The 26,765-nt window shown below is 43.6% G+C and overlaps 1 protein-coding gene across 1 annotated transcript in view; it reads right to left on the minus strand.

The window, feature by feature from the left end:
* LOC106613405 (contactin-5) overlaps positions 1-26,765 on the minus strand; it is a 507,858-nt gene that overhangs the window by 242,475 nt on the left and 238,618 nt on the right. The window contains exons 4-5 of the mRNA XM_045724946.1: positions 23,633-23,756; positions 14,770-14,945 (exon numbers count right to left, since the gene is read on the minus strand). Coding sequence (XP_045580902.1) covers positions 14,770-14,945; positions 23,633-23,756 — 300 coding nt within the window. The remainder of the gene's footprint in view (positions 1-14,769; positions 14,946-23,632; positions 23,757-26,765) is intronic.

Below are 26,765 nucleotides of genomic sequence, written 5' to 3' on the forward strand. Positions count from 1 at the left end.
ACTCTACCTCAGGCAAGCAAAACATAGAGACTTCCTTAATATTAGACCACCAGCTGTTAATGACAAATAGACACACACCACCACCCATTGTCTTACCAGACGTAGCTGTTCTGTCTTGCCGATGCACGGAAAACCCAGCCAACTGTATTTTATCCGTGTCGTAGTTCAACCACAACTCGGTGAAACATAAGGTATTACAGTTTTTATTGTCCCGTTGGTAGGATAGTCTCGAACGGCGCTCATCCAGTTTATTCTCCAATGATTGCACGTTGGCCAATAGGACAGATGGTAGAGGCGGGTTACCCACTCGCCGACTAATTCTCACAAGGCACCCGGATCTGTCCCCTGTATCTCCGTCTTTTCTTCACACGCATGATGGGGATTTGGGCCTGGTCCGGGAGCAGCAGTTTATCCTCCTTCGAGACTTTAGAGATGCTTCTAGCTACAGTACACTGGATAGGAAGGAGATCAGTGGAGTTCAACACACTAGAGTAGCACAGCTTCTTAGCAGAGTCAAGTAGATAAGTAGCAACAGGAAAACCCTCAATAAGGGACTGCTAATGGACAAGCCTTTACCAGTATAAAACCTAACCTTCCTCCTCGATAAGGGACTGCTAATGGACAAGCCTTTACCAGTATGAAACCTGACCTTCCTCCCCAATAAGGGACTGCTAATGGACAAGCCTTTACCAGTATGAAACCTGACCTTCCTCTATAAGGAACAGCTAATGGACAAGCCTTTACCAGTATGAAACCTGACCTTCCTCCTCAATAAGGGACTGCTAATGGACAAGCCTTTACCAGTATGAAACCTGACCTTCCTCCTCAATAAGGGACTGATAATGGACAAGCCTTTACCAGTATGAAACCTGACCTTCCTCTATAAGGAACAGCTAATGGACAAGCCTTTACCAGTATGAAACCTGACCTTCCTCCTCAATAAGGGACTGCTAATGGACAAGCCTTTACCAGTATGAAACCTGACCTTCCTCCTCAATAAGGGACTGATAATGGACAAGCCTTTACCAGTATGAAACCTGACCTTCCTCCCCAATAAGGGACTGCTAATGGACAAGCCTTTACCAGTATGAAACCTGACCTTCCTCTATAAGGGACTGATAATGGACAAGCCTTTACTAGTATGAAACCTGACCTTCCTCCCCAATAAGGGACTGCTAATGGACAAGCCTTTACCAGTATGAAACCTGACCTTCCTCTATAAGGAACAGCTAATGGACAAGCCTTTACCAGTATGAAACCTGACCTTCCTCCCCAATAAGGGACTGATAATGGACAAGCCTTTACTAGTATGAAACCTGACCTTCCTCCTCAATAAGGGACTGATAATGGACAAGCCTTTACCAGTATGAAACCTGGCCTTCCTCCTCAATAAGGGACTGATAATGGACAAGCCTTTACTAGTATGAAACCTGACCTTCCTCCTCAATAAGGGACTGATAATGGACAAGCCTTTACCAGTATGAAACCTGACCTTCCTCCTCAATAAGGGACTGATAATGGACAAGCCTTTACCAGTATGAAACCTGACCTTCCTCCTCAATAAGGGACTGCTAATGGACAAGCCTTTACCAGTATGAAACCTGACCTTCCTCTATAAGGGACTGATAATGGACAAGCCTTTTAAAGTATGAAACCCTTAGCCATGCAGGGGTTATATAAAATAAATCCAACCACATTTTTCTTTCATGCAATATGATTTTGTTTTCACAAACTATGTCGTAACTGATACAATGTATCCTATCATAAAGTGATTACCAAGCAACACTAATAACAATTAAACCAACAACCCACCAACTTTGGACACATTAGAGAAGCACAGAGTTCTGTGGTTGTGTCTACACTTCAAGTGCATGAAAGTAAATACATTCATTAGCACACTTCAGAAAGATTAAATGGTCCTACTGTTTTTTTATTCTAAAACATTCCCCTACAAGATGTATCGCCGTAAATCACAGCTTTTACTGTGGCAGGTCTGTTATCACGCAAGATCCAATGCATAATATTTTACCATGCCAACATGGAAAAACCTTGAGATTCACAGAGATTGATAAATGGTGGCCATTCATTATGCAGAGAGGAAGAGAGAAAGAGAGAATATTGTAATAAATAGGGAATAGCTTGCCATTTGGGACACATAACAAGAAGTAAGACGAACACACTTCACTAATCAATATTCCAGGAGGTAAGAAAATCACACGTTTAAGAGATCTGATCAACTTTCAACAGATTATATAAGATAATGGTAATGTCTTGTAATAGGACTGTATAAAGTTGTCGAGACAACTCGAAGACACAAGGTCACACACACACGCCAACACACACACGCACGATGGAAAAAACACGCTGGCATACAAAAGCGAGCGCAAGGACACCAGCACGCATGCACACACAGACGCAGGTGCACACTATTCCTCCCTATACCTCCCTATACCTCCCTATTCCTCCCTATACCTACATATTCCTCCCCATTCCTCCCTATACCTCCCTATTCCTCCCTATACCTACATATTCCTCCCTATTCCTCCCTATTCCTCACTGGTTGTACAGTCGTCTCAAATAAAACTGTGAAGGACCTCGGCGTTACTCTGGACCCTGATCTATCTTTTGAAGAACATATCAAGACTGTTTCAAGTACACCTTTTTCCATCTACATAACATTGCAAAAATCAGAAACTTTCTGTCCAAAAATGACGCAGAAAAATGTATCCATGCTTTTGTTACTTCTAGGTTGGACTACTGCAATGCTCTACTTTCCGGCTACCCGGATAAAGCACTAAATAAACTTCAGTTAGTGCTAAATACGGCTGCTAGAATCCTGACTAGAACCAAAAAATTTGATCATATTACTCCAGTGCTAGCCTCCCTACACTGGCTTCCTGTTAAGGCAAGGGCTGATTTCAAGGTTTTACTGCTAACCTACAAAGTATTACATTGGCTTGCTCCTACCTATCTTTCCGATTTGGTCCTGCCGTACATACCTACACGTACGCTACGGTCACAAGACGCGGGCCTCCTAATTGTCCCTAGAATTTCCAAGCAAACAGCTGGAGGTAGGGCTTTCTCCTATAGAGCTCCATTTTTATGGAATGGTCTGCCTACCAATGTGAGAGACACAGACTCAGTCTCAACCTTTAAGTCTTTACTGAAGACACATCTCTTCAGTAGGTCCTATGATTAAGTGTAGTCTGGCCCAGGGGTGTGAAGGTGAACGGAAAGGCTGGAGCAACAAACCGCCCTTGCTGTCTCTGCCTGGCCGGTTTCCCCTCTCTCCACTGGGATTCTCTGCCTCTACCACCATTACAGGGGCTGAGTCACTGGCTTACTGGTGTTCTTCCATGCCGTCCCTGGGAGGGGTGCGTCACTTGAATGGTTTGAGTCACTGACGTGGTCTTCCTGTCTGGGTTGGAGCCCCCCCTTGGGTTGTGCCGTGGCGGAGATCTTTGTGGGCTATTGTTTTCAACTCTCTAGAGACAGCAGGAGCGGTAGAGATACTCTCAAAGATCGGCTATGAAAAAGCCAACTGACACTTATTCTTGTGTTACTGACTTGTTGCACCCTCGACAACTACTATGATTATTATTATTTGACCATGCTGGTCATTTATGAACATTTGAACATCTTGGCCATGTGCTGTTATAATCTCCACCCGGCACAGCCAGAAGAGGACTGGTCACCCCTCATAGCCTGGTTCCTCTCTAGGTTTCTTCCTAGGTTTTGGCCTTTCTAGGGAGTTTTTCCTAGCCACCGTGCTTCTACACCTGCATTGCTTGCTGTTTGGGGTTTTAGGCTGGGTTTCTGTACAGCACTTTGAGATATCAGCTGATGTAAGAAGAGCTATATAAATAAATTTTGATTTGATTTGATTTATCCCTCCATATTCCTCAATATACACTGCTCAAAAAAATAAAGGGAACACTTAAACAACACAATGTAACTCCAAGTCAATCACACTTCTGTGAAATCAAACTGTCCACTTAGGAAGCAACACTGATTGACAATACATTTCACATGCTGTTGTGCAAATGGAATGGAAAACAGGTGGAAATTATAGGCAATTAGCAAGACACCCCCAATAAAGGAGTGGTTCTGCAGGTGGGGACCACAGACCACTTCTCAGTTCCTATGCTTCCTGGCTGATGTTTTGGTCACTTTTGAATGCTGGCGGTGCTTTCACTCTAGTGATAGCATGAGACGGAGTCTACAACCCACACAAGTGGCTCAGGTAGTGCAGCTCATCCAGGATGGCACATCAATGCGAGCTGTGGCAAGAAGGTTTGCTCTGTCTGTCAGCGTAGTGTCCAGAGCATGGAGGCGCTACCAGGAGACAGGCCAGTACATCAGAAGACGTGGAGTAGGCCGTAGGAGGGCAACAACCCAGCAGCAGGACCGCTACCTCCGCCTTTGTGCAAGGAGGAGCAGGAGGAGCACTGCCAGAGCCCTGCAAAATGACCTCCAGCAGGCCACAAATGTGCATGTGTCTGCTCAAATGGTCAGAAACAGACTCCATGAGGGTGGTATGAGGGCCCGACGTCCACAGGTGGGGGTTGTGCTTACAGCCCAACACCGTGCAGGACATTTGGCATTTGCCAGAGAACACCAAGATTGGCAAATTTGTCACTGGCGCCCTGTGCTCTTCACAGATGAAAGCAGGTTCACACTGAGCACATGTGACAGACGTGACAGAGTCTGGAGACGCCGTGGAGAACATTCTGCTGCCTGCAACATCCTCCAGCATGACCGGTTTGGCGGTGGGTCAGTCATGGTGTGGGGTGGCATTTCTTTGGTGGGCCGCACAGCCCTCCATGTGCTCGCCAGAGGTAGCCTGACTGCCATTAGGTACCGAGATGAGATCCTCAGACCCCTTGTGAGACCATATGCTGGTGCGGTTGGCCCTGGGTTCCTCCTAATGCAAAACAATGCTAGACCTCATGTGGCTGGAGTGTGTCAGCAGTTCCTGCAAGAGGAAGGCATTGATGCTATGGACTGGCCCGCCCGTTCCCTAGACCTGAATCCAATTGAGCACATCTGGGACATCATGTCTCGCTCCATCCACCAACGCCACGTTGCACCACAGACTGTCCAGGAGTTGGCGGATGCTTTAGTCCAGGTCTGGGAGGAGATCCCTCAGAAGACCATCCGCCACCTCATCAGGAGCATGCCCAGGCGTTGTAGGGAGGTCATACAGGCACGTGGAGGCCACACACACTACTGAGCCTCATTTTGACTTGTTTTAAGGACATTACATCAAAGCTGGATCAGCCTGTAGTGTGGTTTACACTTTAATTTTGAGTGTGACTCCATTGGATTTCCATTGATTATTTTTGTGTGATTTTGTTGTCAGCACATTCAACTATGTAAAGAAAAAAGTATTTAATAAGATTATTTCTTTCATTCAGATCTAGGATGTGTTGTTTAAGTATTCCCTTTATTTTTTTGAGCAGTATATTTCCCTATACCTCCCCATTCCTCCCTATATTTCCCTATTCCTCCCCATCCCCCCTATACCTCCCTATCCCTCCCTACACCTCCCAATTCCTTCAGGACAAGGGTGTTAGCCACTATAGCCACTCGGTAGCAGCTAGCTAGCAGCGATGACCCGATGCAAAGGTCCAGAGCTTATGGCAAGGATCCGGTGGAGTAGTGGAATTCTAGCCGTGTTGGGGAAGAGTCCTGGAGGCATCAGCTGTGTAGCCGAGTAATCACTGAACGGACCGGGAGGTGGGTCTGGCTCATAGCTAGCTTCAGGGCTGGGCCACTCGGTGGCAGAGTAGACCGGGAGGTGGGCCTGGCTCAGAGCTAGCTTCGGGGCTGGGTCACTCGGTGGCAGCTAGCTAGCTGTGATGATCAGGAGTAATGGTCCAGGGCTTACGGCAGGTATCTGGCGTTGTAGTGGAGAAAACAGTCCGATACTGGCAGGCTGGCAATCATTATCCAGGCTAAGAGCGGCTGGTGTCTGTGCAGAAGGTAAAGGCCGCTAGCAGTGGCTGACAATGACTAAATAGCTAGTAGCCAATTTGCTGGTTAGCTTCTGATGGCTAGCTTCTGATGGTTAGCTTCTGATGGCTAGCTTCTGATGGCTAGCTTCTGATGGCTAGCTTCTGATGGCTAATTTCTGATGGAGGTTCTGATGGCTAGCTTCTGATGGCTAGCTTCTGATGGCTAGCTTCTGATGGCTAGCTTCTGATGGTTACCTTCTGATGGAGGTTCTGATGGTTAGCTGCTGATGGAGGTTCTGATGGAGGTTCTGATGGAGCTTCTGATGGTTAGCTTCTGGAGGTTCTGATGGCTAGCTTCTGATGGAGGTTCTGATGGCTAGCTTCTGATGGAGGTTCTGATGGTTAGCTTCTGATGGAGGTTCTGATGGTTAGCTTCTGATGGAGGTTCTGATGGTTAGCTTCTGATGGTTAGCTTCTGATGGAGGTTCTGATGGAGGTTCTGAGAGGTTCTGATGGAGCTTCTGATGGTTAGCTTCTGGAGGTTCTGATGGCTAGCTTCTGATGGAGGTTCTGATGGCTAGCTTCTGATGGAGGTTCTGATGGTTAGCTTCTGATGGAGGTTCTGATGGAGGTTCTGATGGTTAGCTTCTGATGGAGGTTCTGATGGCTAGCTGCTGATGGAGGTTCTGATGGTTAGCTTCTGATGGTTAGCTTCTGATGGAGGTTCTGATGGTTAGCTTCTGATGGTTAGCTTCTGATGGAGGTTCTGATGGAGGTTCTGAGAGGTTCTGATGGAGGTTCTGATGGTTAGCTTCTGATGGAGGTTCTGATGGAGGTTCTGATGGAGGTTCTGATGGTTAGCTGCTGATGGAGGTTCTGATGGTTAGCTTCTGATGGTTAGCTTCTGATGGAGGTTCTGATGGAGGTTCTGAGATGTTCTGATGGAGGTTCTGATGGTTAGCTTCTGATGGAGGTTCTGATGGTTAGCTTCTGATGGTTAGCTTCTGATGGAGGTTCTGATGGTTAGCTTCTGATGGTTAGCTTCTGATGGAGGTTCTGATGGAGGTTCTGATGGCTAGGTTCTGATGGAGGTTCTGATGGAGGTTCTGATGGAGGTTCTGATGGCTAGCTTCTGATGGAGGTTCTGATGGAGGTTCTGATGGAGGTTCTGATGGTTAGCTGCTGATGGAGGTTCTGATGGAGGTTCTGATGGTTAGCTTCTGATGGTTAGCTTCTGATGGAGGTTCTGATGGCTAGCTTCTGATGGAGGTTCTGATGGAGGTTCTGATGGAGGTTCTGATGGTTAGCTTCTGATGGAGGTTCTGATGGCTAGCTTCTGATGGAGGTTCTGAGAGGTTCTGATGGAGGTTCTGATGGAGGTTCTGATGGAGGTTCTGATGGTTAGCTGCTGATGGAGGTTCTGATGGTTAGCTTCTGAAAGAGGTTCTGATGGAGGTTCTGATGGCTAGCTTCTGATGGAGGTTCTGATGGAGGTTCTGATGGAGGTTCTGATGGTTAGCTGCTGATGGAGGTTCTGATGGAGGTTCTGATGGAGGTTCTGATGGTTAGCTTCTGATGGTTAGCTTCTGATGGAGGTTCTGATGGCTAGCTTCTGATGGAGGTTCTGAGAGGTTCTGATGGAGGTTCTGATGGAGGTTCTGATGGTTAGCTTCTGATGGAGGTTCTGATGGAGGTTCTGATGGAGGTTCTGATGGAGGTTCTGATGGCTAGCTTCTGATGGCTAGCTTCTGATGGAGGTTCTGATGGAGGTTCTGATGGAGGTTCTGATGGTTAGCTTCTGATGGAGGTTCTGATGGTTAGCTTCTGATGGAGGTTCTGATGGTTAGCTGCTGATGGAGGTTCTGATGGCTAGCTTCTGATGGAGGTTCTGGCTAAAAGGTCTGAAAATAGCGGATCTGTGGGTTACCGGAAGGTATATTTCGTTTAAAAATGGAAAAGAGATTGAAAATAAATTGAAATATATACAAAAAAAAAATAATTTAATTAAAAAATGTACAGGAGAGAACGACAAACCACGTCTGCACTGCTACGCCATCTTGGATCATATTGGATTAGAAATCTATGGAAACATATGCTGACATTGTGTTAGATTGGATTTGACCATGCAGTGTAGAGGTCATCCTGTAGTTACAGGAGGATAAAGGAGGCCCTGTATCAAATCACCCAATGACAAGACAGCGTTGTCAATCCTAAAACCACACAGACAAGACAAAGTGAACGGTGGAGAACCAGTCACACTTCGCCATGGTTTTAGGCAAATATGAGTGTCCAGCCGAGTAGAGGGCAGGAAGGAAGGACAATAATAGTCCATGCCCACCAAAACCCTTTTCTTCAGCTCAGTAAACATGGACTGCGTAATAGCCAAACAGTTGTTAGTATAAGAACCAATGTATCACTTTTCACCTGGATCTATGACCCCTTAAACAACAACATACAGACTCTCTGGACTAAAACCTAATTAAGTGTACAATATTACGTATTGGATCTTAAAAAACACAACTTTTACATTACCCTGCAGTGTACCTATAAAATGGGCTGATTGTGAAATAGACATACTTGGTATTCATATCACAAAATATATAACTGAGCTCTCCACAATGAATTTCAATCAAAAACGTGTAAAAATAGACAAGATCCTGCAACCATGGAGAGATAAATACCTGTCTATTTATGGAAAAATTGCCCTGATTAACTTGTGGGGTTATTTTTCGGTTTTATGCTTTTGCAGATATTGAATGTGCAACTATAATTATGGTTTATAGTACATCAGAACTTAAACAGGACAGCAAAATGGGTAGACAAAGATAACATTGTGTAAACAAGGTGCAGGCAGCTGACTTGGTGATAGGAGGTTGTGAAACCAATCACAAGGGGAGCATGTGAGGAACAGATAGAGTGGAGAAACAACTGTATGAGTGAATAACAGGCAACTGAGGGGTTGCTGACTCTCGAGTATACACTAAGAAGATAAGATCCAACGCCTGACAACATGTGATGCGCCAGGAGGCTGGGACCAGCCTGTGCGCCTACGATAGGCTGGAGTAAGTCTAAACCACACTGAGCCTCTACTCTGACAGGCCCGCTCTGAGCGGGAACTATCTCTGTCAGAGTATTAAAGAAGAATTTTGTGCTTAAACAGTTAGTTCTCTGTTTTGCCCTGCGAGGTGTTACAGTGAACCCGAAAATACGAAAATTGCATTTACCATTTATTATGCTTGACTAATTCTATTAATTAACAGCTGAAAATATATATTCAGTAGCCTAGTGTTAAATTCTGTTCTGATACCAGATTCAATTGAAGCAACCTAACAAACTCTTTAGTCATATCTCAGTTTACTCACTTACTTATGGTGCTGCCCACTCCTGATTTGTTTTTCAAATCATATGAGCAAAAAATATTTTGCTTTATCTGGGAAGCTAAACCAGACAAGATAAAACGTGCCTATCTATATAATGAATATGAACTGGGAGGGTTGAGATGATTAAATATAAAAGCACTAAACCTCTCTCTAAAAGCTTCACTCATTCAAAAGTTTTACTTGAACTCTAAATGGTTCTCTAGTAGATTACTAAGAAAAGCTCATCCATTGTTTAAAAATAGCCTTTTTGCCTTTGTGCAGATTGCTATGTCTCATTTTCAATTAATTGAAAATTATGCTTTTTTCAAAGTCTCTCTCTTTTCAAACAAGCATTGCAGAGCTGGCTACAATTTCAATTTCATCCCCCTGAAAAGATAGAACAAATATTACAACACATTATGGCTGAACTCAAAATGTGCTGGTTGATAAAATACCTGTATTTATGGGAAAGATGTTTGAAAAGGGTATTTTGTTCTTAAATGATATTGTAAATTGTAATGGTAGGGTTATGTCTTTCATGGAGTTATCAGAATTGTACAGGAAGGTCTGCTCAATCCAAGAGTACAACCAATTGATTACAGTATTGCCCCAAAACTGGAGGAGGCAGGTGGCAGCAGGAGGAGGTAGGGAACTGGTCTGTCTGCCCAATATAAAGGATCAAAACTGACAGAGGAATAAAAATAGCATAAATAGGAAAGTATACCAGTTTCATTGAGGACCAGGATGTTGACAACTGTGCCATACAGATTGCAGAGTTGTTGGGAAGAGATTTTTGATGTACCGATTCCATGGTAGGAGTTGATATATAAAACGACTTAAGATTCAAGACTTCATGCTTTTCAGCTAAAATTATGATATAGAATTATTGCCACCAATAAAATGTTGAATATTTGTGACATAAAATCATCAAAGCTCTGCAAATTTTGTTGTGAGGATACAGAATCAATAGACCATTTATTTTGGTATTGCCCTCAGGTAGCCTGTTTCTGGTCTCAGGTTCAGGAATGGCTGAAAATGCAGAACATTGATCTAAAATTTACCCTAGAAATAGTACTGTTAGGAGATCTGGAGAGCGGGTCAGTCAATTACTAATATACTAATAATCTTAGAAGTATTTATCTTCAACTCGCAATCTGTGGATTCTATTCGATTAGATATATTGAAATAGTACGTTAAACATCACAGCATAGTTGAAAGATATATGTTGCAAAGAAATCCGAAGAGGGTGGCCAGCAGAGATAGGTGGGATGGGCTGAGGGAAGCGGAGGGTTGGGATGGGCTGAGGGAAGCGGAGGGTTGGGATGGGCTGAGGGAAGCGGAGGGTTGGGGATGTGGAATTAGAGACAAGTGGGAGTGGAGTTGCTGGGCGGGGGATAGAATGGCGGTCAAAGATAAAAGTATAAAAAGGTAAGTTTGAATGACCATGAGGGCAGTGTTTTTATACCGGTTTGCCTGAGGCTGATGCCGTGCAGGTGTTTGTACACATGCATATACACACTCTCATTCAAATGCACACACACACACACACACACACACACACACACGTAAATAGTGCCAGACATGCACTCAAACATGTATAGTTGGCCTTGCTGTTATGATTTTAGTTGTCCTTGATGTCCTTTGTTTTTTGCATTGTTGTTTTCCTTTGTCTTTGTCCTTTTTAGTTCATTTTCCTGGTTGTTGGTGCATTGGGGGGGGCTCTTTGGGGTGGGGGGGGAATGGAATTATTTGAATTATTATGATAATTTTTTTCTTGGGGGGGGGACTGTGGGAGGGGTCTCCGAGGGTTGAGGGACAGCTCTTGGGGAACTGTGGGGTGATCTTGGAGGGCTGGCGGTTGAAAGCGTGGGCTGGTGGCTGATGGATTGCTGATTTGGCTCCCCGTTTTTGGCCTTGTGGGAGATCTGTCGACATGCCCTTGAGCAGGGCTTTTACCCTGGATGCTTTTGTGTGTCGCTCTGAATGGGAGTCTGTTGGATGACTGGTATGATGTAGTTGTTGAGCGGCTTCACTGCAAGTAAATTGTATGTTTTGGATATTCAATAAAAAGAAAAACAACACACAGTAATATCTACCACATACGCTCCCTGTGGGCATGGCGATAACGTTATTATGGCCTGCGCTCCTGCAGAAACTGAAAGCTAAACTAACAATGTGTTTCTCCAGTGAGCAGAGCACAGTTGCTCCTGGGCTCGCGGTCGGTATGCTTCCTTGGCTTGTGATGATGTTTTGGAGCCTGGCCAGAGAATTACTGGAGGAAGATATTGTGCATGCTTCCCAAATGGCACCCTAACCCCAACGTGCTCTGGCTAAAAGTAGTGCACTATATAGAGAATAGGGTGCAATTTTTTGCTGCTTCCATTCACCCACCACCCAAGCAGCTAGGTGAGGAGCTAGGGACACTTCCCCACCAGTGAAAGCAGCAGCTACCTACCCAGTGGCAGTGGTTCCCAACACAGCACTGCATGTCTGAACATCAGGTATATGTCCCAAATGGCACCCTATTCTGTATATAATGAACAACTTTTGACCAGGGCCCATAGGGATCTGGTCAAATAGACCCTGTATGGTTTCAGGGTTAAATACAATATGGGAAAGAGGTAGGTGAGTGGGCTATTTACAGATGGGCTGTGTGCAGGTGCAATGATTGGTAAGCTGCTCTGACAGCTGATGCTTAAAGTTTGTGAGGGAGATAAAAGATTGCAGCTTCAGTCATTTTTGCAATTCTTTCCAGTCATTGGTCAATTGTACGGACCAGCAGGATGTACAAAAGAGCATTAGTTAATGTTGCATGTCTTAAGATAAAGTATACATCACATATATGGCCGGTGTCAGTAAACGTCTGCAAAGAAGCGTAATGAAATTATTGCCAGCAGAGCTGGTTAGGCAGTTTTCATGTTATCCAGAGGTAAACAAATCATCGGCCAGAGCGTCAAGCTCTAAACGCTCCGAGGGCGAAACAAGATGGGTGGGGTTAAAGCTTAAGAGTGTGAATGAAGCTGAATGGTGTAGACAAAGAAGAGCTCTTCGCTAGATACCAAAATATTCAAAGGCCATTTTCTCAAAAGTTTATCAAATTTCAAAGCAGAATTGACCTTATTTTAGCGCCCAAAAAACATAATACTTCCAGATCAACTGTAATATCAGGGGGGAGATGTGTGGTGAAACAGCTTTTTTCACCCGAGTTATTCTGGGTGAGGGAGAAACCACAAATATTACTGCTAGATATGTACACTGCTCAAAAAAATAAAGGAAACACTTAAACAACACAATGTAACTCCAAGTCAATCACACTTCTGTGAAATCAAACTGTCCACTTAGGAAGCAACACTGATTGACAATACATTTCACATGCTGTTGTGCAAATGGAATAGACAACAGGTGGAAATTATAGGCAATAAGCAAGACACCCCCAATAAAGGAGTGGTTCTGCAGGTGGTGACCACAGACCACTTCTCAGTTCCCATGCTTCCTGGCTGATGTTTTGGTCACTTTTGAATGCTGGCGGTGCTTTCACTCTAGTGGTAGCGTGAGACGGAGTCTACAACCCACACAAGTGGCTCAGGTAGTGCAGCTCATCCAGGATGGCACATCAATGCGAGCTGTGGCAAGAAGGTTTGCTGTATCTGTCAGCGTAGTGTCCAGAGCATGGAGGCGCTACCAGGAGACAGGCCAGTACATCAGGAGACGTGGAGGAGGCCGTAGGAGGGCAACAACCCAGCAGCAGGACCGCTACCTCCGCCTTTGTGCAAGGAGGAGCAGGAGGAGCACTGCCAGAGCCCTGCAAAATGACCTCCAGCAGGCCACAAATGTGCATGTGTCTGCTAAAACGGTCAGAAACAGACTCCATGAGGGTGGTATGAGGGCCCGACGTCCACAGGTGGGGGTTGTGCTTACAGTCCAACACCGTGCAGGACATTTGGCATTTGCCAGAGAACACCAAGATTGGCAAATTCGCCACTGGCACCCTGTGCTCTTCACAGATGAAAGCAGGTTCACACTGAGCACATGTGACAGACGTGACAGAGTCTGGAGACGCCGTGGAGAACGTTCTGCTGCCTGCAACATCCTCCAGCATGACCGGTTTGGCGGTGGGTCAGTCATGGTGTGGGGTGGCATATCTTTGTGGGGCCGCACAGCCCTCCATGTGCTCGCCAGAGGTAGCCTGACTGCCATTAGGTACCGAGATGAGATCCTCAGACCCCTTGTGAGACCATATGCTGGTGCGGTTGGCCCTGGGTTCCTCCTAATACAAGGCAATGCTAGACCTCATGTGGCTGGAGTGTGTCAGCAGTTCCTGCAAGAGGAAGGCATTGATGCTATGGACTGGCCCGTCCGTTCCCCAGACCTGAATCCAATTGAGCACATCTGGGACATCATGTCTCGCTCCATCCACCAAAGCCACGTTGCACCACAGACTGTCCAGGAGTTGGCGGATGCTTTAGTCCAGGTCTGGGAGGAGATCACTCAGGAGACCATCCGCCACCTCATCAGGAGCATGCCCAGGCGTTGTAGGGAGGTCATACAGGCACGTGGAGGCCACACACACTACTGAGCCTCATTTTGACTTGTTTTAAGGACATTACATCAAAGTTGGATCAGCCTGTAGTGTGGTTTTCCACTTTAATTTTGAGTGTGACTCCAAATCCAGACCTCCATGGGTTGATAAATTGGATTACCATTGATTATTTTTGTGTGATTTTGTTGTCAGCACATTCAACTATGTAAAGAAAAAAGTATTTAATAAGATTATTTCATTCATTCAGATCTAGGATGTGTTATTTTAGGGTTCCCTTAATTTTTTTGAGCAGTGTATTTGATTGCCATAGTCAGAGGAACATCCCATGACCATTAATTCCCTAAAGAATTTACATTGTATATAACTTACAAGTCGTGCATAGTGGAACCATCATCCATGTATATTTTATTCTTTATTTATTAGCAATTCACAATTTTTTTATAAACATATGTTTCATTTAATTAGACCTAAGATTCCAAAATACAACAGCAGTAGTGTTGTACCTGTACACATGATTATACACTGTATGTCATTATCATTACTCCTGAAATTAACTGGATTTCATTATCCTTATTGCATTGTACTGTATTTACTGAAATGCTGTACCACTGTACTGCTTTGGCAATATCTACAAATTGTATTTAATGCCAATAAACCAATCTGAATTTGTATTTGAGATCAGAGAGAGATCAGAGAGAGAGATTAGAGAGACCAGTGATGGATAAGAGAGAGATCAGAGAGAGATCAGAGAGAGATCAGAGAGAGGTCAGAGAGGTCAGAGAGGTCAGAGAGAGATCCTAGAGAAGGTTGGAGAGAAAGTCGGCGAGAGATCAGAGAGATGGTCAGGTAGAGATCCGAGAGCGATCAGAGAGAGAGAGAGAGAGAGAAAGAGCGATCAGAGAGAGATACTCACAGGTAAACTGTAGCAGTGCATCCCGACTCAGGACCGTCCCGTAGCTGTTCTCCACCTTACACTGGTATCTCCCATAGTCTGCCGTCTCGCTGGCGTTGGCTATTATCAAGTTGCCGTCGATCACGCTGTAACGGTAATCTGCCTCAATATCCACTTCTGTTCCATTGATAAACCAACTGCAGAGAGACAAAGATCACATATAAACGTCTTTACACAAAAAGGTAGACAATCTGATGTTTTGATTTGAATGAATATGAACAGATAGAGACGGAAAAGGGTTTATTGTTACCTCCACCAGATAGGTGTTTTACAGGGCAGCCATAATAGTATGACAGGTTGTTTACTGGGTCAGCCATAGTAGTATGACAGGTTGTTTACAGGGTCAGCCATAGTAGTATGATAGATTGTTTACAGGGCAGCCATAATAGTATGATAGATTGTTTACAGGGTCAGCCATAATAGTATGACAGGTTGTTTACAGGGTCAGCCATAATAGTATGACAGGTTGTTTACAGGGTCAGCCATAGTAGTATGATAGATTGTTTACTGGGCAGCCATAGTAGTATGATAGGTTGTTTACAGGGTCAGCCATAGTAGTATGATAGATTGTTTACTGGGCAGCCATAGTAGTATGATAGGTTGTTTACAGGGTCAGCCATAGTAGTATGATAGATTGTTTACTGGGCAGCCATAGTAGTATGATAGGTTGTTTACTGGGCAGCCATAGTAGTATGATAGGTTGTTTACAGGGTCAGCCATAGTAGTATGATAGATTGTTTACTGGGCAGCCATAGTAGTATGATAGGTTGTTTACAGGGTCAGCCATAGTAGTATGATAGATTGTTTACTGGGCAGCCATAGTAGTATGATAGGTTGTTTACAGGGCAGCCATAGTAGTATGATAGATTGTTTACTGGGCAGCCATAGTAGTATGACAGGTTGTTTACAGGGTCAGCCATAGTAGTATGATAGATTGTTTACTGGGCAGCCATAGTAGTATGATAGGTTGTTTACAGGGTCAGCCATAGTAGTATGATAGATTGTTTACTGGGCAGCCATAGTAGTATGATAGGTTGTTTACAGGGTCAGCCATAGTAGTATGATAGATTGTTTACTGGGCAGCCATAGTAGTATGATAGGTTGTTTACAGGGCAGCCATAGTAGTAGGATAGGTTGTGTCATGACGTTGCCCTGTTGGAGGAGGTTTATGACCCCTCTAAAATACCTTTCCCCCTTTTATCTCCATTCTACAAAATGGACTCTTGGAAAGCCCTTTGTTAAAATAGAGAGAGTATGGTAACATAAAAAGGTTGGGGGGAAAAACAATATTTCTGTAATCCAACTAGTTGAAAGTGTCCGTTGGTACTTAAAGAATATGATGTGCAATTTAAATGTTTAAATATGAAACTTTGAAAAGATTAAATGTAATTTTAGCTTCTAAATGAGAGAATTGTTTTCATAATGTAAACTATGCTCACTCAGTGGCCACACCCAAGTGAACAGACATTGGTTGAGAACTATGAAACACGCCCTTCTCTCCACCACTACAAAAAGCCTGTTGACGGAAGTTAAACCTGTGTTTCCGATGACGTGAGGACTGATGTCCATACGTTTAAACGGGCTAATTTCAACGTGGAGGTGACGATCAGCCAGAATACAGCACGAGCTGAAGATGGGAACTTGGTATGAACTTTGAACTCTTATTCACTAAAGAAGCGATACATCCTAGACGCTGAGTTATCAGCAGCAGCTGTAAACGTACGTGGCCTAGGAAAGAGACAATCTCCTGAGAAGACAGGTACAACGTATCCACCCAACAACACTACGAAAAGACAGATTCTACAAAGGACAAGGGCGATCTCTGCTGGGCAAACCAGTCTTCCATCTTCGACCCATCTATCGAAGCACAGCTCAGTGTAAATACAGTTGAAGTCGGAAGTTTACATACACTTGGAGTAATTAAAACTTGTTTTTCAACCACTCCACAAATTTCTTGTTAACAAACTATAGTTTTGGCAAGTCGGTTAGGACATCTACTTTGTGCATGACACAAGTCATTGTTCCAACAATTTTTTACTGACAGATTATTTCACTGTATCTCAATTCCAGTGGGTCAGAAATGTACATACACTAAGTTGACTGACTTTAACGCATGAAAAATTCCAGAAAAGGATGTCATGGCTTTAGAAGCTTCTGATAGGCTAATTGACATAATTTGAGTCAATTGGAGGTGTACCTGTGGATGTATTTCAAGGCCTACCTTCAAACTCAGTGCCTCTTTGCTTAACACCATGGGAAAATCAAAAGAAATCTGCAAAGACCTCAGAAAATAAATTGTAGACCTCCACAAGTCTGGTTCATCATTGGGAGCAATTTCCAAACACCTGAAAGTACCACGTTCATCTGTACAAACAATAGTACACAAGTATAAACACCATGGGACCATGCAGCCGTCATACCGCTCAGGAAGGAGATGCGTTCTGTCTCCTAGAGATGAACGTACTTTGGTGCGAAAAGTGCAAATCAATCCCAGAACAACAGCAAAGGACCTTGTGAAGATGCTGGAGGAAACAGGTACAAAAGTATCTATATTCACAGTAAAACGAGTCCTATATCGACATAACCTGAAAGGCCGCGCATCAAGGAAAAAGACACTGCTCCAAAACCGCCATAAAAAAGCCAGACTACGGTTTGCAACTGCACATGGGGACAAAGATCGTACTTTTTGGAGAAATGTTCTCTGGTCTGATGAAACAAAAATTTAATATTTTGGCCATAATGACCATCATTATTTTTGGAGGAAAAAGGGCGAGGCTTGCAAGCCGAAGAACACCATCCCAACCGTGAAGCACGGGGGTGGTAGCATCGTGTTGTGGGGGGTGCTTTACTGCAGGAGAGACTGGTGCACTTCTCAAAATAGATGGCATCATGAGGAAGGAAAATTATGTGGATATATTGAAGCAACATCTCAAGACATCAGTCAGGAAGTTAACCTGTTATGGCTAGAGGGCAGTATTTTCACAGCCGGATAAAAAACGTACCCGATTTAATCTGATTATTACTCCTGCCCAGAAACTAGAATATGCATATAATTATTAGCTTTGGATAGAAAACACTCCAAAGTTTCTAAAACTGTTTGAATGGTGTCTGTGAGTATAACATAACTCATTTGGCAGGCCAAAACCTGAGAAGATTCCATGCAGGAAGTGCCCTGTCTGACAATTTCTTGCCCTTCTTGATTATCTCTATCCATTACACGGGATCTCTGCTGTTACGTGACACTTCCTACGGCTCCCATGGGCTCTCAGAAGGCGGCAAAAAGCTGAATCGTGGCTTTGCAGGCTCTGGCTGAAAAAAAGTAGCGCGTTTGGGTAGTGGCTGGTTACAGTACTGTGAGACTCAGGCGCGTGCCCGAGTCAACCTCATGCTTTCTTTTCTTTCGTCTGTTTACCTAAACGCAGATTCCCGGTCGGAATATTATCGCTTTTTTACGAGAAAAATGGCATAAAAATTGATTTTAAACAGCGGTTGACATGCTTCGAAGTACGGTAATGGAATATTTAGAAATCTTTTGTCACGAATTGCGCCATGCTCGTGACCCTTATTTACACTTCGGATAGTGTCTTGAACGCACGAACAAAACGCCGCTATTTGGATGTAACGATGGATTATTTTGGACCAAACCAACATTTGTTATTGAAGTAGCAGTCCTGGGAGTGCATTCTGACGAAGAACACCAAAGGTAATCAAACTTTTGTAATAGTAAATCAGAGTTTGGTCAGGGCTAAACTTGGTGGGTGTCTAAATAGCTAGCCGTAATGGCTGGGCTATCTACTCAGAATATTGCAAAATGTGCTTTCACCGAAAAGCTATTTTAAAATCGGACACCTCGATTGCACAAAGGAGTTCTGTATCTATAATTCTTAAAATAATTGTTATGTTTTTTGTGAACGTTTATCGTGAGTAATTTAGTAAATTCACCGGAGGTTTGCGGGGGGTATGCTAGTTCTGAACGTCACATGCTAATGTAAAAAGCTGGTTTTTGATATAAATATGAACTTGATTGAACAAAACATGCATGTATTATATAACATAATGTCATAGGTGTGTCATCTGATGAAGATCATCAAAGGTTAGTGCTGCATTTAGCTGTGGTTTTGTTTTTTGTGATATTATATGCTAGCTTGAAAAATGGGTGTCTGATTATTTCTGGCTGGGTACTCTGCTGACATAATCTAATGTTTTGCTTTCGCTGTAAAGCTTTTTTGAAATCGGACAGTGTGGTTAGATAAAGGAGAGTCTTGTCTTTAAAATGCTGTGAAATAGTCATATGTTTGAAAAATGGAAGTTTTTGTATTTTTGAGGAATTTGTATTTCGCGCCACGCCCATCATTGGATATTGGAGCAGGTGTTCCGCTAGCGGAACGTCTAGATGTAAGAGGTTAAAGCTTGGCCGCAAATGGGTCTTCCAAATGGACAATGACCCCAAGCATACTTCCAAAGTTGTGGCAAAATGGCTTAAGGACAGCAAAGTCAAGGTATTGGAGTGGCCATCACAAGGCCCTGACCTCAATCCCATAGAAAATGTATGGGCAGAACTGAAAAAGCATTTGTGAGCAAGGAGGCCTACAAACCTGACTCAGATATATCAACTCTGTTAGGGGGAATGGGCCACAATTCACCCAATTTATTGTGGGAAGCTTGTGGAAGGCTTCCCAAAAAGTTTGACCCAAGTTAAACATTTTAAAGGCAATGCTAAGAAATACTAATTGAGTGTATGTAAACTTCTGACCCACTGGGAATGTTATGAAAGAAATTAAAGCTGAAATAAATCCTTCTCTGGTGATCCTAACTGACCTAAAACAGGGAATTTTTACTTGGATTAAATGTCAGGGATTGTGAAAAACGGAGTTTAAATGTAGTTGGCTAAGGTGTATGTAAACTTTCGACTTCAACTGTATATATCTTGCATTTTCCTTTTCTGAATAGGCGGTTATTAGAATGCATAAGATTCTGTATTTACGTTAGCATAGCTTTTCAAGGTCCAATAGAGACCAAATCTCCTTTGTACCTCAGTCTTCCCGCTCTTTCATTCAAACCCAACCCCCTTTCTTTGTGTAACCAGCCATCATATCGGTTTCGTCCTCTAGGGCCTTTTTTTTATGTGATTATTTAGGTATTTCGTAAATAAATAATTAAGCCAATTTTTGTATTGCTGATTCAACTTGTTAGCCAGGGTTCGTAAAGATCACCAATAATTTTACAACGTTCAGATGAGACTGAATAAGGTGACGATTAATAATTCACTGCTATTGATATAAGAGATATTTAGATAATTAAGAGGGGATTCGGGAGATAGGCGCTCTATATAAACTAATGCTTCTGTGGTGTCCCAGGTTGTTAATGAGTTAATTGTTGCATGGTTTAATTCAATCACGTAACCAATTAAACGTTAGGTAATCGATTTGATAAAAAAGCGTGTCATATAATTTAATTAGTCAGAGACATGACAGTTGTTTACTTGGTCAGCCATAGTAGTATGATAGGCTGTTCACTGGGTCAGCCATAGCACTATGATAGGCTGTTCACTGAGTCAGCCATAGCAGTATGATAGGTGTTATCAATCCATCTTTTTTTAAAGCTGGTGCGCAGCAACTCACTGCCTTCCTGAAGACAAACAATGTATACGAAACGCTTCAGTCTGGTTTTAGACCCAATCATAGCACTGAGACTGCACTTGTGAAGGTGGTAAATGACCTTTTAATGGCGGGTTTGTGGGGAGATCTTCATGGGCTATACTCAGCCTAGTCTCAGGGTAGTAAGTTGGTGGTTGAAGATACCCCTCAAATGGTGTGGGGGCTGTGCTTTGGTAAAGTGGGTGGGGTTATATTCTGCCTGCTTGGCCATGTTTGGGGGTATCGTCAGACGGGGCCACAGTGTCTCCTGACCCCTCCTGTCTCAGCCTCCAGTATTTATGCTGCAATAGTTTACGTGTCAGGGGTGGGCTAGAGTCAGTCTGTTATATCTGGAGTATTTCTCATATAATCCAGTGTGAATCTAAGATCTCTCTCTCTCTCTCTCTCTCTGGACCTGAGCACTAGGACCATGCCTCAACACTACCTAGCCTGACGACTCCTTGCTGTCCCCAGTCCACCTGGTCATGCTGCTGCTCCAGTTTCAACTGTTCTGCCTGCGGCTATGGAAACCTGACCTGTTCACTGGACGTGATACCTGTCTCTCTCTACCGCACCTGCTGTCTAACTCTGAATGATCGCCTATGAAAAGCCAGCTGACATTTACTGCTGAGGTGCTGACGTGTTGCACCCTCGACAACCACTGTGATTACTATTATTTGACCCTGCTGGTTATCTATGAACATTTGAACATCTTGCCATGTTCTGTTATAATCTCCACCCAGCACAGCCAGAAGAGGACTGGCCACCCCTCATACAGTGAGGGAAAAAAGTATTTGATCCCCTGCTGATTTTGTACATTTGCCCACTGACAAAGAAATTATCAGTCTATAATTTAAATGGTAGGTTTATTTGAACAGTGAGAGACAGAATAACAACAACAAATCCAGAAGAACGTATGTCAAAAATGTTATAAAATGATTTGCATTTTAATGAGGGAAATAAGTATTTGACCCCTCTGCAAAACATGACTTAGTACTTGGTGGCAAAACCCTTGTTGGCAATCACAGAGGTCAGACGTTTCTTGTAGTTGGCCACCAGGTTTGCACACATCTCAGGAGGGATTTTGTCCCACTCCTCTTTGCAGATCTTCTCCAAGCCATTAAGGTTTCGAGGCTGACGTTTGGCAACTCGAACCTTCAGCTCCCTCCACAGATTTTCTATGGGATTAAGGTCTGGAGACTAGCTAGGCCACTCCAGGACCTTAATGTGCTTCTTCTTGAGTTGCTGCCAACGAGCTCCATTTTGGTCTCATCTGACATTGGCAAACTTCAGACGGGCATGTATATGTGCTTTCTTGAGCAGGGGGACCTTGCGGGCGCTGCAGGATTTCAGTCCTTCACGGCGTAGTGTGTTACCAATTGTTTTCTTGGTGACTATGGTTCCAGCTGCCTTGAGATCATTGACAAGATCCTCCCGTGTAGTTCTGGGCTGATTCCTCACCGTTCTCATGATCATTGCAACTCCACGAGGTGAGATCTTGCATGGAGCCCCAGGCCGAGGGAGATTGACAGTTATTTTGTGTTTCTTCCATTTGTGAATAATCCCACCAAATGTTATCACCTTCTCACCAAGCTGCTTGGCGATGGTCTTGTAGCCCATTCCAGCCTTGTGTAGGTCTACAATCTTGTCCCTGACATCCTTGGAGAGCTCTTTGGTCTTGGCCATGGTGGAGAGTTTGGAATCTGATTGATTGATTGCTTCTGTGGACAGGTGTCTTTTATACAGGTAACAAACTGAGATTAGGAGCACTCCCTTTAAGAGTGCGCTCCTAATCTCAGCTCGTTACCTGTATAAAAGACACCTGGGAGCCAGAAATCTTTCTGATTGAGAGGGGGTCAAATACTTATTTCCCTCATTAAAATGCAAATCAATTTATAACATTTTTGACATGCGTTTTTCTGGATTTTTTGTTGTTATTCTGTCTCTCACTGTTCAAATAAAACTACCATTAAAATTATAGACTGATCATTTCTTTGTCAGTGGGCAAACGTACAAAATCAGCAGGGGATCAAATACTTTTTTCCCTCACTGTAGCCTGGTTCCTCTCTAGGTTTTGGCCTTTCTAGGGAGTTTTTCCTGGCCACCGTGCTTCTACACCTGCATTGCTTTCTGTTTGGGGTTTTAGGCTGGATTTCTGTATAGCACTTTGTGACATCGACTGATGTAAAAAGGGCTTCATAAATAACATTTGATTGATATACAGGGTCACATCCACCAGATAGGTGTTTTACAGGGTCAGCCATAGCAGTATGATATGTGCAGTGAAATGTGTTGTTTTACAGGGTCAGCCATAGCAGTACGATAGGTGCAGTGAAATGTGATATGTTGTTGTACAGGGTCAGCCATAGCAGTACGATAGGTGCAGTGAAATATGATGTGTTGTTGTACAGGGTCAGCCATAGCAGTATGATAGGTTTAGGTGCAGTGTGATGTGTTGTTGTACAGGGTCAGCCATAGTTTTATGATAGGTTTAGGTGCAGTGTGATGTGTTGTTGTACAGGGTCAGCCATAGTTTTATGATAGGTTTAGGTGCAGTGTGATGTGTTGTTGTACAGGGTCAGCCATAGCAGTATGATAGGTTTAGGTTTATGTGCAGTGTAATGTGTTGTTGTACAGGGTCAGCCATAGGTTTAGGTGCAGTGTAATGTGTTGTCAGCCATACGGCTCCCCTGGAGCAAATTAGCGGTAAGTGCCTTGCTCAAGGGCACATCGACTGATTTTTCACTTTGTCAGAGACAGAGAGACACAGAAAGAGATATAGAAACACAAAGACACAGAGAGAGACACAGTCAGAGACACAGAGACAGAGACACAGAGAGAGACACACAGAGAGACACACAGAGAGACACACAGAGAGACACACACAGAGACACACACAGAGAGACACACAGAGAGACACACAGAGAGACACACAGAGAGACACACAGAGAGACACACACAGAGAGAAAGAGACAGAGAGTCAGAGAGACAGAGAGACAGAGACAGACAGAGAGAGAAAGAGAGATACAGAGACAGAGACAAAGAGACAGAGAGAGAGACACAAAGACAGAGACACAGAGAGAGAGAGACAGAGACAGAGTCACAGATACACAGAGACACAGAGAAAGAGAGAGAGACAAAGAGACAAAGACAGAGACGCAGAGAGACAGAGAGCCAGAGAGTCATACCTGTATGCAGGTACAGGGTTGCCTCTGGCTTCACAGCTCATCATCACTTTCTTCTCCTCAGAGTCCAACGGAAAGATGGCGTCATGTGGTTCCTGGACGAACACCGGCCCAAACTCTTCACTCTCTAAAACACGGAGAAGACAGAGAAGAGTTTGAGGGAGATACACACATTGAAGAAGGTCACCACCGAAACTTCTGATGGTTTTAGGAGCTACACCAACACTACATAATTCAGTGTTAAATCAGATGATTTTAGAGGGAGTTACAACACTACATAATTCAGTGTTAAATCAGATGATTTTAGAGGGAGTTACAACACTACATAATTCAGTGTTAAATCAGATGATTTTAGAGGGAGTTACAACACTACATAATTCAGTGTTAAATCAGATGATTTTAGAGGGAGTTACAACACTGCATAATTCAGTGTTAAATCAGATGATTTTAGAGGGAGTTACAACACTGCATAATTCAGTGTTAAATCAGATGATTTTAGAGGGAGTTACAACAGTACTGAATTATTCTATTACCAGAGGTGGATGTGGTGTCGCTAACTGAGCAATGGGCTGATATTCAGATTCTGAACGGAGAACATCACCTTCCTACATTATCTCACCCTTTTCCCTACATTATCTCACCCTATTCCCTACATAGTGCACTACTTTTGACCAGGTCATCTCTGTTTGAATTTGTACCTTACTCTAATTCTCTTGACTTGAGGGCAAACTCACCATCGTTTTTCTTCTACTTCCAGCTCAATATGAATCAGCTCAATTGGCCAATAATGAATCAGCTCAATACAAATCAGTTCAATACGAATCAGTTCAATACGAATCAGCTCAATACGAATCAGCTCAATACGAATCAGCTCAATACGAATCAGCTCAATAATGAATCAGCTCAATACGAATCAGCTCAATACAAATCAGCTCAATACGAATCAGCTCAATACGAATCAGCTCAATACAAATCAGCTCAATACGAATCAGCTCAATACGAATCAGTTCAATACGAATCAGCTCAATACGAATCAGCTCAATAATGAATCAGCTCAATACAAATCAGCTCAATACAAATCAGTTCAATACGAATCAGCTCAATACGAATCAGCTCAATACGAATCAGCTCAATACGAATCAGTTCAATACGAATCAGCTCAATAATGAATCAGCTCAATACAAATCAGCTCAATACGAATCAGTTCAATACGAATCAGCTCAATACGAATCAGTTCAATAAGAATCAGCTCAATACGAATCAGCTCAATAATGAATCAGCTCAATACAAATCAGCTCAATACGAATCAGTTCAATACGAATCAGCTCAATACGAATCAGCTCAATACGAATCAGCTCAATAATGAATCAGCTCAATACAAATCAGCTCAATACGAATCAGCTCAATACGAATCAGCTCAATACGAATCAGCTCAATACGAATCAGTTCAATACGAATCAGTTCAATACGAATCAGCTCAATACGAATCAGCTCAACATGAATCAGCTCAATATGAATCAGCTCAATATGAATGAGCTCAACATGGAACCAAAAATTTCAAATTTGGACTCATCAGACCAAAGGACAGATTTCCACCAGTCTAATGTCCATTGCTCATGTTTCTTTTCAACCTTTATTTAACTAGGCAAGTCAGTTAAGAACAAATTCTTAATTTACAACGACGGCCTACTCCGGCCAAACCCTCCCCTAACTCGGAGGGTTTGATCCCAACTGTGCGCTGCCCTATGGGACTCCCGATCACAGACGCTTGTGATACAGCCCGGCATCAAGCCAGGGTCTGTAGTGACGCCTCTAGCACTGAGATGCAGTGCCTTAGACCGCTGTGCCACTCAGAAGCCTGGCCCATCCAAGTCTCTTCTTCTTATTGGTTTCTATGCAGCAATTCGACCATGAAGACCTTATTCACGCAGTCTCCTCTGAACAGTGTCTGTTGCAATTTCTGATGCTGGTAACTAATGTTTCCGGTTTGGAGCGAGCAGTCGCACCACGCTTCGCTCCACAGGTAATATTCCACTTCGCTACATTACAACGGCTTGATTTGTTTGATCTGAGCAATTCTTCTTAGCTAGCTACATAGCCGTCTTTGTATCAAAGATAATTGTGTAGTTTAGAGTAACTGAGTAATTATCGAGGCTAGCTATCTTCGTCCTCCTAACGTAGTCAACACTGCTAGCTGCTAGCTAGCTAGTCATCACCGTTAGCTAGCCAACTTCTACCGACTAGCAGCACCGCAGAAACTATTACATTACAACGCAACGACTTGATTAGTGTGGTGTTAGTGTTAGTTAGCCAGCTACATAGTTGTCTGTGCTGTCTCTGTATCTAAGATAATTGTGTAGTTTGAGTTTGAGTATTATCGAGGTGTGCTAGCCAGCCGCGACGCGGCGCCAGACTTACTCAACACACCTAGTCATCATTAACCCACTGCCAGCTAGCCATCCGTTACCGACTAGCAGCGCTGTAGTTACTAATACTAAACAACGGAACGATTTGACTAGTGCAGTGTTACCTAGCTAGCTACCTAGTTGTCTTTGTCATAACTTGATAATTGTTAATTGATAATTGTTAGCTAGCCAGCCATCGAGGTTAGCTAGCCAGCTATTTCCGTCCCCCGCGACGCCATTTTTCCTAACCTAGCCAACTATTACCGACGAGCAGCATTGTTGAAACTAAATACACTACAAGGAACGTCTTGATTAGTGTTATGTTAGCTAGCTAGCTACAAAGTTGCTTTGTATCATGACAAGGTGTAGTACTGAAACTACCGAGGTTACCTAGCCAGCTACACGTTCAAAGTCAACAACGCAGCCACTGCTAGCTAGCCTACTCCACCAGCCAGCAGTACTGTATCATCTTAGTCAATAACATTTTTGCAACGTAAGCTTAACTTCCTGAACATTCGAGACGTGTAGTCCACTTGTCACTCCAATCTCATTTGCATTAGCGTAGCCTCTTCTGTAGCTTGTCTACTATGTGTCTGCCTATCCCTGTTCTCTCTCCTCTGCACAGGCCATACAAACGCTCCACACCGCGTGGCCGCTGCCACTCTAACCTGGTGGTCCCAGCGCGCACGACCCACGTGGTGTTCCAGGTCTCCGGCAGCCTCTGGAACTGC

The sequence above is a fragment of the Salmo salar genome, chromosome ssa09, assembly GCF_905237065.1.
Source record: "Salmo salar chromosome ssa09, Ssal_v3.1, whole genome shotgun sequence".
Classification (NCBI taxonomy): Eukaryota; Metazoa; Chordata; class Actinopteri; order Salmoniformes; family Salmonidae; genus Salmo; species Salmo salar.